The 12,347-nt window shown below is 47.5% G+C and overlaps 1 protein-coding gene across 1 annotated transcript in view; it reads left to right on the plus strand.

The window, feature by feature from the left end:
- The window catches only part of CSMD2 (CUB and Sushi multiple domains 2), a 278,621-nt gene that overhangs the window by 121,598 nt on the left and 144,676 nt on the right, over positions 1–12,347 (plus strand). Inside the window, exons 7-8 of the mRNA XM_058856609.1 lie at positions 2,261–2,373; positions 9,840–9,917. Of these exons, the coding sequence (XP_058712592.1) occupies positions 2,261–2,373; positions 9,840–9,917 (191 nt within the window). The remainder of the gene's footprint in view (positions 1–2,260; positions 2,374–9,839; positions 9,918–12,347) is intronic.

A 12,347-nucleotide genomic window follows, 5' to 3' on the forward strand; every position in this document is an offset into this window, starting at 1 on the left:
AAAGGAGGCTCAGGACAGGTTGGGTTTGAGGGTCCTGGAGATCTTTTCCAACCTTAATGATTCCATGAGTCTGTGGAGATGAAGTTTCCGTGTCAGTGGATTCCCAGTCCTCAGGCTACTCAATCCACCCTCCAAGGATGTGCTGATCTAAAACAAAAGTAGGGGTGGGGACAGGAGAAGTTGAGCCTCATTCAGGCAGCTTTGGTTCATTGTTGTCTATTTTTTGTCTCAGGCAATTGAATTACAGATGTGAAAGCGAAATTTGGCCCTGCATAGCTAAAGATTAATTCTTTAGAATTAATTACTATGAATTATATTATTATTGATATATTAATTATAATTAGTAATGATTTTGCTGCTGCTGCAGAATGAACAATGAATTTGCCCTTTGGGGCTGAGAGTATTAAGCTTAAGGGTGTTGTCATAACAACCAGCCAGGGGAACTTCCTCAGGATGGGTTGGAGGCATCCCATATTCCATCTCAGCCCCAAATCTGTTTGTTATGTCAGGAAATTAATCCACAAACACCAGAGGTTTATGTCCAAGAAGGAGACAGAGGAGTCCTTTTTCTTTATTCGAATAAAGGGAGAGGCCATGGGGCATTCCCCTGGGGTGTCTCCAATTTTTGGAGGGCGCAGCCTCCTTTTTATCCTAATTCCCGGCCGCTTGTCCCTTCTCTCTTTCCACATAGGCTGAGGTACTTGAGAGGTACAGGCTTCCCGGAACACCTGATACCTGAGACACCCCCAATGCATATTCCCTTCTTAATTCTTAACTCTTGTGGAATTCATGGTGCTCTTTCAGTGCCTCTTTCATCTTTTAGTGGAATCCATCCCATTGTTTCTGTTGTCTCTCACTGATAGCTGCATCTTATCAGCAGACCCACAGCTTGTTTGTAAAGACAAACCCGTCATTCCTCTCAGTTAGAACTCAGTTGTTTGAGAAAGTTTCCAGTTCAGTCGGTTTAGCTGCGTTGGAGCTCCCCAAGGATGGCAAAAAGCCAGAGAGGATCCATTTCTGCACCACCTGCTCCTCCTGAAAGGGCTGGGCCATGGAAACCCATCCGTGGAGAAGTGATGGGGAGCAACCTTAAAGGCCGGCTTTAGAAGCCTCAGGGTGCTGCAGGATCCAGGCACGGGATAATCCAGGCTTTGGATTGTACTGTAGGTGGCAGAGATGCTTTAGTTATGCACTAATCACCCTGCAAGCTCATTAACGGGCCGGGAGAGCAGGGCAGCCCCTCTGCCATTAATTAACGCTGCCAATCCCAGCCTGGCTCCCACTGGGAGGAGCTGAGGTCACCTCTGGATGGGCTGGGTGACTGAAGGACTCTTCAGATGCTCCATGAGCTGTCAGATCTGCTGCTAAAAAATGTTTAATAATCAAATATCAATTACCCTCCAGATGGAACAGATTCCCAGGATCCTTTTGCCTTCATTAAAAAAAAAAAGCAGGGGGTGTTGGAATGTCAAAAATGGGTGTTGGAATATCAAAAATGGGTGTTGGAATGGCAAAAATGGGTGTTGGAATGGCAATAAAAGGTGTTAGAGTATCAATAATGGGTGTTGAAATTGCAGTAATTGTTAAATAAGTGATGATTGGGGATTAAAATAATTAACTTTCATTAACAGGAACAGGGTTCCATGAGAGCTTTAGTGTCCCCACCATGGTGAATGTCACCACTGTGGGCCACAGTCCAAGTGCTGTGACTTGGGAGAAATGTTGGTCCAGTCTAAATCTTGGCTTGGGGTAAAACTCAGTGAGGAAGTTTTAGCTGGAGTTAAATGACAGAAACAACATCATATTTGAAAAGGAAATAAAATTGTAAACAGATATGAAGGGCTGCTGCTGGGCTCTGGAGCTGCCCACCTCGGTTGCTGGCTGGAATCTTCCTCAGGTTGGGATTGGTCATAAATGAAATAAAAATAAAGAGGTTCTTGCCATCCTTTCCCTTCCTGAGTTAAAATAAACGGTGTTTCTTTGTAGTGGGGTTAACCAGACATGAAGAGAGGAACTGAGTAAGCCTGGGAATGTTCTTTGCCTTAGGAAAAAGGAATGGAAACCTCTATAATTACAAACATGGGGCTCTCCCATGGGAATCCCAGCTGGAAACAGCCCTGGAGTGGGAGGGTGCTCTCCTTGGGTGTGTGGTACCTGCAGAGGAGTTCCCACATTCCTGGGGGAGGAGGATGGCCTGGAGAGCCGTGTTTGGGGTGTGCTCCCAGATCCTGATGTGGCTGTGCTGCTTGGTCTCTTGCAGGTTCACTGGGATGAATTTGCCCGCCCCTGTGATCAGCAGCAAAAATTGGCTGCGGCTCCACTTCACCTCTGACGGCAACCACAGGCAGAAGGGCTTCAGTGCCCAGTACCAAGGTAAAGAGAGAAAGAAATGACTGCCCTTGTCTGGCCTCACCCATCCCAGCTTTCCCAGGAATCTGCAGCTGCCTCCCTGCATGATCCTGCTGCTGCTCATTTTCTAGCTGAAATCCCCCTGAGCGTGGATTCCATGGAAAAACCCAGACTGGTTCGGTTTGGGAGGAACCTTAAAACCCATCCCCTGCCATGGGCAGAGACACCTTCCCCTGTGCCAGGCTGCTCCAAGCCCCCTCCATCCTGGCCTTGGGCACTTCCAGGGATCCAGGGGCAGCCCCAGCTGCTCTGGGAAGCGCATCTCAGCCCCTTCCCACCCTCTCTGGGGAGGATTCAGGATCAGGATAAAAAGATTCCAGGATTGGGGTGTTCAGGTGCTGTTGAAGGACAGGAAATCCTTTGGCAGTGAAGATGCTGCTCCGAGGCTGTGGCAGCTCCTGGTGGGACCAGAGTGGGACCAGAATCGATTGAGTGGATTCCTTGGAAGTGCTCCCACTGTTCCCTGGGATGGCTTTGAAGGAGGCTGTGGCTGCAGCTGGCTCTGGGGGCAGGATCCAGGAGAGAGGAGCTGAAGCAGGGAAGGAGCAGGAATGGCTTTGATTGCCCTCCCAAGGCTGGGCTCAGGGGAGCTCAGCAGGTTTCCTCTCAAGAGGACTTTGCTGGGAAAAAGCTCTGGAGAGGAGTTGAGAGAAAGGGAGCTGATTTTCCTTGGATAAATCCGCAAAGCTGCCCCATTTGGATGTTCCCAGGTTGTTCTTAGCAGTGCTGTCATGGCCTCAACACATGAACCACATGGATATTTAACTTTTCTGCTTTCCTTGAGCCTGTAAATGACTTTAAATTGCAAGGAAAAAAAAAACCTCTTTTGTTGTTGGTGTGCAGCAAAATGCCTGGAAGAAGCAGCTTCCCTTTTCCCTGGCTGTCAGGATTGCTGCTTTCTCCAAAGCACCTGTCTGAGTCAGCCTTTTTCCCTCCTTGGAAAAGTCAGGATGAATGTTCTAATTCCCCCTGGTTAGATGAGTGTCAGGGGGTTCTCGTGCACAGCGGGTGAGTGGCATTGGCAGAGGGAATGAACTGGGGATGGAGTCTTCAAAAATGAGCAGAACTCCCCGTTCCTGAGCTGCAGTTGAGGCAGCACCTCAGCCCAGACGCCAGAGGGGACCTGCCCTCGTTTTTCCTGCTGGATTTTGTGGAGTTTGGCAGTTTCTTTCTGCCTTTCAATGCTTAAAAAAAAAATAAAAATAACAAAACAAGCAGCCAAGGAGTGAAAATTCCCAGGGATGAAGGGAAGGTGTCTGCAGGCAGTGGGATCTGTAGGACAGGAGATGCTGATACTTTAAAAACCTCCCTGTAACCCTTTCCACAACCTGGCCTGGGCATAAATATTTCACTGGAGATAAATCTCTACAAAACTGTAGGCTGTTTAATTCCACAGGAAGCACAGCAGCTGAAATGCATTTTTCATCAGGAGAGCTGAATCAGGATGGGCCAGGAGAAGGAAGGGAGGCTTTAGGGTGGCTCTAATTTGCTGTCTGTTTTCCAAAGACGTGTCTGTACATCATTTATGAAGCCCCCATGTCCTCTGGGGCAGGGTCTGGCTTTGCTGATAATCTATAAGAAAACAATTTCCCTTCCAGCTTGTTTAAATTGATCCCGAGTTTTGCAGAATTCCTTCGCTGTCTGTTCCCTCTCCGCTCTCCCTAATCCGTGCCCTCATTTGGAAATCACTTTAGGAATGTAAAAGCAAGGTTAGATGCAATCAGACTGCGGAGGGTTTTTTTTTATTGTTGTTGAATACAGCAAATTTGTTTCATTCCCTTCCTGGGAAAGTTAAATATTTCCCCCTTTCCCTTTTCCCTTTCATTAAAGTGAATCTTGATTTTTCAAATGCTTTCCCCCCATTCCCCGTGTAAGGAAATCAAAGGGACTGGGAGAAATCTGTGCATAGGATTTCTTTTTTTTTTAAATTTCCTCCCCATCGTGCCTGCTCAAAAAGGTGGAAGAAAATAATATTAAAAATGTTTTAATCAGGGGAGGTGGCAGCACCTCAGGTGTCCCCTGTCCCCCTTTTAGAGGGAATTGGAGAGATAGGAATGCTGCCCTGGCTGCTGCTGCCCCTCTCTGCACATATTTTATGGCAGAACTTGGCTCCCTAATTGCTCTGGAGCTGATTGTTACCAACACATAATTACAGCTTTTATCGATCTCCCCTCCCTGGTTGCTTCCCTTCCCTCCGGGAGGAAGATAAATGGGATGAGCTCCAGCCCCGGCACAGGATAGATCCCAGCAGAGCTGCCTCGGGCAGGGAAGGGCTGGGGAAGCCTCTGTTGCACATGAAACACATAAATGGCTTTGTGAGGGTGTCACAGGATCTTGGAATGGTTTGGGTTGGCAGGCTTTAAATCCCATCCAGTTCCACCCCTTCCATGGGCAGCGACCTCCCACTATCCCAGGGTGCTCCCAGCCCCATCCATGGCTTTGATCTACAGATCTGCCCATGGGGAGGCTTCAGTTTGGACAGATTTTCCCCTCTTCATTCTGGATCTCCCACTCCTCATCTTGGATCTTCCATTTCTCATCCTGGATCTTCCACTCTTTATTGTGGATCCTCCACTCCTCATGCTTGATCTCTCACTCTTCATCTTGGATCTTCCCCTCCTCATTTTCAATCTTCCCTTTTTCATCTTGGCTCTTCCATTTCTCATCTTGGCTCTTCCATTTCTCATCTTTATGTTCTTTATCATGGATCCTCCACTCTTCAGCCTGGATCTCCCACTCCTCATGCTGGGTCTCCCACTGCTCATCCTGAATCTTCCCCTCCTCATTTTTGATCTTCCCCTTTTCATCTTGGATCTTCCATTTCTCATCCTGGATCTTCCATTTCTCATCTTGGATCTCCCACTGCTTATCTTGGATCTTTCCCTCTTCACCCTGGATCTCCCACTCCTCATCCTGGATCTCCCACTCCTCATCCTGGATCTCTCACTCCTCATCCTGGATCTTCCCCTCCTCATCCTGGATCTCCCACTCCTCATCCTGGATCTCCCACTCCTCATCCTGGATCTCCCACTCCTCATCCTGGATCTCCCACTCCTCATCCTGGATCTTCCCACTCCTCATCCTGGATCTTCCCCTCCTCATCCTGGATCTCTCACTCCTCATCCTGGATCTTCCCCTCCTCATCCTGGATCTTCCCCTCCTCATCCTGGATCTCCCACTCCTCATCCTGGATCTCCCACTCCTCATCCTGGATCTTCCCACTCCTCATCCTGGATCAAGCCCTTGGGTTCCAAAGGGATTTTTTAGCTCCTGCCATTCTAAAAGACCTGTGGATTCTCCTGGGCTGTTCTGGGCAACTCTGGTGCTTCTGAAAGCTCTGATTTGTGAAGATCCATTGCTCAGGCTGCCAAAAGAGGAATTTTCCCAAGAGTAGAGTTTGAGGGTGTTTCTCTTCACCTCCAAGAACAAGAACCCCTGTGAGTATCCTGCTGTATCCCAGGTGCTGCTGAATCATCCCAGCAGGAGGGAGAGATCCAGGCAGGATCTGGATTTAACAGCACTTCCCCCAACAAGGAGAACAGAGCTTCACAGAATAGATTTTTGCAGTTGTTGTTGCTGAAATGCTGTTTTCCAAATTAAAAATAAATAAATGTCTGCTTAAATTCTCATTTAGAGCAACATGAAGTTGTTTAAAAGGAACAGCCCGGCCTGCCTGCCGTGCTGGCAGAGCTTTGTAATGTCATCTCTCAAATCTGACAGGATGCTGAGTATTCCATTAGATCTGTTGGATGTGTGTGTGCAGCAAAACCCTCCAGAAAACAGGAGTTTCTGTTCATCCAATTATCCTGACACAGTCCTTTGTAGTACTGCTCCACATTCCAATTTACAAACAAAGTAGATTTTCAAATACCAGATTTTTGAGGGCAGGGAGTGGGAGAATTGTTCTTATTTCTTTAATTAAAAAAAAAAGCACAAAACAAGTGATGCTTTCCTGTGCCTGGTTCTGCTCTAAATGGAGTCATTTGTAAAGTCTGACTTCCATCATTAGGGCTCCAAAATGAAGGATGAGGAGGAGAGGATGCAGTGATCCCTCTTTATCAATTTCTCTTTACCAATTTATCAATTCTACTGGAAAGGGACACGATGCAATTAGGGGAGGAGATGTTTCCAGGGGATGCAGCTCTACCTCTGAATTTTGGGATCGGTGCTCATTGATGAGTCTGGTGCTGGTTCCTGTTGCTGCAGGGTTTGGGAGCCAGGTTTTCCATCAGGAATGGAGTTGGAGGGAGATGTTTGTTTGATGGGTTCTGTGTCGCGCTGTTTTAGGAACAGTGAGAAGCACAACGTGACTCCCTCAGCTGAGTTGTCCAAGAGAGCAAAGTTTATTATTGATCTTCTTTTATAGACAGGTTCGAGAAGGTGTGAGAGGTAAAACTCTCATTGCTCATTAAAGCACCACATCAACATCACTGGTTAATTGGAACACCACTCCTTGACTGCCTCCTACAAACAAACAACAGGGATCCTAAACACCACCTGCAAGGATTGTTGTCCTTTACCAAGGAGTGTCTCAATTCCTTCTCATGCTTTCTCAGGCCAGAGTGAGACCCTTGTGTGACTCAGTTTCTCACAGGCTCTGTGCTCCCTGCCTGCTTCCAGCATCCACAGGTTCTGGCAGGGATGGCTCTGGGAGAACCTTGGTTGGAAATGTCCCTGAAAACTTTCCAGGCCTGGGGGTATCCAAATTAGAAACTCCCCGTGCCAGAGAATCCTGGAATGGTTTGGGTTGGAAGAGACCTTAAAATTCCTCCTCATTCCACCTCCTGCCGCCTTGCACTGCCTTCTCCTGGATTTGGGATGTTCAGCACTGGGGAAATCCCTGCAGGTTGCTGTGTCCTGGAGGAAAAGTTGACTTTTCCAAGGATGTCTCATCCCTTCCATGGTGCCACCATCAGCTCTGGTGGGGTTCACCAATGCTTGGGAAGCTTTGCTTGGCCTTTAAATTCTCTTTATCCTGCACAAGTCATCCAAGCTGAGCTTTTGTTTGCGTGGAGAGTGGAAACATTCCTTGGGGGCTGGATAATGGGATGTGCAGTGGGAAGCTGTGGAGAATACAAAAATGGGGATTATTTTAGGAAGCTGCTCCCTCACTGCTTGTGCCCCAAAACACAACCACAGAGCAGCGACTCAGAGACTGCAGAGTCCCAACCCACAGCCTTGGAAAATCAAAATCCAAATTCAGCTTTGGAAACTTGGAAACACCTGGGTTTTATCGCCTGGGAGGGAATGTTGGGCTGGGATTGGGGGGTTTTCCCTGTGTTTGCTTGGAAAAAGCTGGAGAAGCACTGCAGGATGGTGTGTCACTATTTCATTTGAAGCAGAAATAGATTTTTACCCCAAAAAATATGAGTTTTAGTAGTCCCAACTCCTTCTTTTGATCCATTGATAACACATTTATTAAAAACGTTGAGATCAAGCTGGAAATATCCCGTGATTCCCATCCACATGGACCTTTGGGGCATCCCAAAACCTGCTGCTTTTTTTCTCTTGTGCTGCACTTGCAGGTGGATTTGGAGTAAAAAGAAACAAAGAGTTTGATTTGCTTTGACAGCAGCCTGCTGTTAATTAGTTTTCCCTTCTTCAATTAATAAAAAAAGGCAGCTGCCCTGAACAGATTGAAGCTGGTGAGGAAGACAGGAGCAGCAGCAGCTTTTCCTCATGAATATTTTCCAGCTAATGCAGCCCTGAGTTTGAAGTTAGTGCTGCTTTATTTAAAGAGAAATCCAAAAGCTGTGAGGAAATGATGAGTGAAAAGCTCCACCCAGCATCTCCCTCAAAGCAGCACCTCAGGTGAGCTTCAAGGAGCTTCTCCCTGTCTGAGCCTCCTGCAGCAGCTGTTCCAAACAGGTTCTTTTTAAGCCCCCAAAAAACCCCAGCACGATTCAAAACCCCCTCGTTAGTTACATGGGTAATTTTTCTTGACAGCTTTGTCTTAGGAATGTGCTAATTTAGGGATGAAAGCCTGACAAGATGAAGAACACGGGGAGAAGAGTTTGAAGTGGGTGATGGGCTGGGTTTCTCCCTGGGTAAGGGTTGGCTCGTCAGGAAAAGGCTCCCAGAAAGTGATTTGGATGCTGTGGTACCCCGGTTCCTGCCAGTGGAGGCTGGGTTATCCCAGTTCCTGCCAGTGGAGGCTCTTTTATCCCAGTTCCTGACAGTGGAGGCTGGGTTATCCCAATTCCTGCCAGTGGAGGCTGGGTTATCCCAATTCCTGCCCATGGAGGCTCTTTTATCCCAGTTCCTGCTAGTGGAGGCTGGGTTATCCCAGTTCCTGCCAATGGAGGCTGGGTTATCCCAATTCCTGCCAGTGGAGGCTCTTTTATCCCAATTCCTGCCAGTGGAGGCTCTTTTATCCCAATTCCTGCCAGTGGAGGCTGGGTTATCCCAATTCCTGCCAGTGGAGGCTGGGTTATCCCAATTCCTGTCCGTGGAGGCTCTTTTATCCCAGTTCCTGCCAGTGGAGGCTGGGTTATCCCAATTTCTGCCAGTGGAGGCTGGGTTATCCCAGTTCCTGTCAGTGGAGGCTCTTTTATCCCAGTTCCTGTCAGTGGAGGCTGGGTTATCCCAGTTCCTGTCTGTGGAGGCTCTTTTATCCCAGTTCCTGTCAGTGGAGGCTGGGTTATCCCAGTTCCTGCCCGTGGAGGCTGGAATTTCCCAAGTCCAGGTGTTTGAGCTCTCACAGATGGTTCTGCCAGGTGGGGTTTGTGTCCAACCCTCGGGGGTGGAGGAGCCTCGGCAGCAGCAGCCAAGTCCAGGGCAGAGACAAATTGCTGCTCCCTGCTGTGGGGAGCTGCCTGTTGGGAAAGGATGGGGCTCTTGGAGATGGATGGAATCCTTGATCCCTTTCCTGGTTTTTCTCCTCTTTCAGTGGAGTTTTGGAGCAGGGAGGGAATGGTCACGCATTGGGAGGACTCCCCCAGGCATGGGGCTCCAAGCTGATATTTCCCTTTGCCAATAATGGGGTTTAATTTTATTTCCCCTGCTGTTTTCCTGCTTTTTCCTGCTGTTTGTTCACACCAGCTCTGCAGTTTTTAGGTTATGAATGGAATGGCTCTGCTGTATAATGGATTCATGGGATAAATTTCTGTGCAGGGGAGAAACCAGCTCAGCATTTTCCTCTCAGCATCCCTGAAGTTCCTTGGACCTTCCCTTTTGCCATTTTTAGCAGGTTACAGAGGGATGGGGGGGTTGGACCCCATTTTCATTTTGAAATTAAAGCTCTCCAAAGCCCTAACATGGAAAAGAAATCCCTGCTGGTTTTGAGGGGTCAGGATAAGCTGGCTGATCCCAAAGGGAAGCGTGCAGGGTGTGGGTGATTCACATTTTTCTTCTTCAAACGAAAACTTTAAAAATCCCTGAAGCTCAGCTAAACCTTTTCCTCATCTTCCCTTTGTTTCCCATCCCTGCAGTCAAGAAGCAGATGGAGCTGAAGTCCAGAGGGGTGAAGCTCATGCCCAGCAAGGACAACAACCAGAAGACATCTGTGTGTAAGTTTTTTGGCTCTTCCTTCGCTGTCTTTTTGGTAACAATCTCCTGGAACATTTCAGTGGATTTTACAGTAATCTCTAAAACTTCACCACTCTGAAAAGTTTGGGTGCTTTTCCCTCTCTTCCCTCTGCATTTCTGCATCACTCCCTCCTCCCAGTGCTCTGTTCACAAGCATTTACTAACTCCTGGAAGGGGCTGCAGGGGTGGGAGTCTGTGCATTTGGTTGATTCCGTGCTCCAGGGTCGTGGCTTTGGGTTCCTTTTAGTGGAGAAAGCAAATAATTTTGGGAATGGGATCGATGTTATCGCTGTAAATAAGAAGCAGGGATAAGGAACAACATTAAAAAAATATCTTGGAAAATTTACAGAGGCAGTAGCAGCGTCTTCCTTTTTCTATCTGAGTTTTATTTCATTTTCCCTGCAGGAAAAAAAAAAAAAAAAGATAATTCTGGGTTTGTAATGCTGATTTTTCAGGTTGTGTTTAGTGGTTGGTGTGTCAGGGGCAGAACATCTGGGGTCACTGCTGTGCCTCCCCCTGGCAGGTGAGAAATCTTTCCATCAGGTTCTTCCCGAATCAGGAGCAAAACCTGTGGTTTTTGTCCCTGAATCCTGGGCTCTTCTGGCAACTCTGAGATGAAACAGGAGGGATCTGACTCGGAATTAATATTTTATATGGATTCAAATGGGAGCAGGGTGTTGCATTTTTCCAGATGGGTTTTAGGGGAGAGGCTGGAATTGCTCATTTTGTTGCATAGCCCATTCCCCCATCAGAGAGGAGCAGTTTGGACATTTCAGTCGCGTGGATTTTGCAGAGAAAATTCAGAACAATGGATGGACTGGATCTGAATCGTGGCTCAGTGTCTTTCTGGAAGGAGGGTCTCCCTCCCAGTTCCCAGGAGAATTTTTAGAGGCCCTGGTTTTTTGGGAGCAAGGCCCAACAAGGTAAAAAACAACCCAAAATCTGTGGAGCAGAAAACATTGGGGGCATGTCCAGGAGAAAATAATTCCACTTTAAAGGAAAGCTCCCAGTCCAAGCTGTTCCTGGCTGGGTGATACATTCCTTGCCAGGAAGAATTTAACTGGAATAAACATCCCAGTGCACTTAACTGAGTGGGAAATCCATTGGAAAACCCTCCTGGCTCGGTGTGGCGGCAGAGGGATGTGTTTGGAATAGGGGGTGCGGTATCCTGGATTTTGGGGAATGTGGGGAAGGGAGTGATGAAATCATTGGTTTAATGAAGTATTCTGGCATTAACAATATGCAGAATTCCCATTTCTCCTTCCTGGGAATGGCCTTTGGAGCAGTTTTCCCTGTTTTTGATGCCCTGGGGCTGAGGAGGACACAGCACCTGTGCTTCCCTTTCCAGCAGATCCTGTCCTGTCCCAGTCCTGCTGCACTTCTGAGAGGAAAAACTAGGAATTCATTCCTTCTGCCTGGTTTATCCCATCCCAAGGGGCTCAGAGCTGCCAGTTTAGCATCTGGGGAGCTCAGATCTTGTCCTGCTGATGGAGGACAGCTCAGGCTGGCAGTTGTTAAGCTGGAATAATGGGAATGGGGATGGTGGCCCCATTCCATGGTCCTTGTCACCCCCCCCCCAAGCCTCCAGCTCCTTCCCCATGCCCTGCTCTCCCTCAGGTCTGGATTTTCAGCCCTGATCACCCCTGTCTCACGCAGCCTTCTGCTCCCACAGGGAATTTCCAGCTGCAGAAGTGCTGATTCCCGAGGAGATGGCACCAGGAAATTTGATTTATTTTATTTTTGCAAAGCCTTATCTGCTCTGTTCCTTGCTGGAGTTGCAGGGTTGCCTGTGCCCCTTGTGCTCCCATTACACAGGTGGGACAGGCTGGGTAAAGAAATTTCCTATCCCAGAGCAATTTCACTTGCTTTGGCTCAAACACCAGAAATTCAGGAATTCTTGTGTCTCTTGGCAACATTTAAAGCTGTGCCACAGAATCCTAAAATCATTAAGGCTGGAAAAGATCAAGTCCAACCTTCAAATCCTTGGGTTTTTTTCCCCATTATTCCTACCAGCGATGTTTTCTTTGCTAAAACCTGACCTAAAATCCCCCCTGGAAGAATCCACACTTAAACCCTGCAGGTCTTGCAGAGGTTTTGGATTTGGGATTGCTTGGTCAGATGAAAACCTGTGTGTTTCGTGGGGCTGAATGGAGGCAAAATGTAGTGATGTGACAGCTGCTTGTGTTATTGCAGGGAAAAAAATCCATAAAAATAGGGAATTTTGGGGGGAGGTGCTGCTTGTGCTCAGTTGTAGTGGAATGTGTTTGAATTCATAATTAAGTGCCTTGTACTGCTCACCATCAGTAAAATCATTTGGAAATCTTGCTTTAATCACTTTTGGAGGGAAAAATAATACAGAGAGAAAAATAATGCAGTTACAAGAAATAGTTTTAAATTTTAGGTCACATTTT

Source organism: Poecile atricapillus, chromosome 24 (genome assembly GCF_030490865.1).
Source record: "Poecile atricapillus isolate bPoeAtr1 chromosome 24, bPoeAtr1.hap1, whole genome shotgun sequence".
NCBI classification, from domain to species: domain Eukaryota; kingdom Metazoa; phylum Chordata; class Aves; order Passeriformes; family Paridae; genus Poecile; species Poecile atricapillus.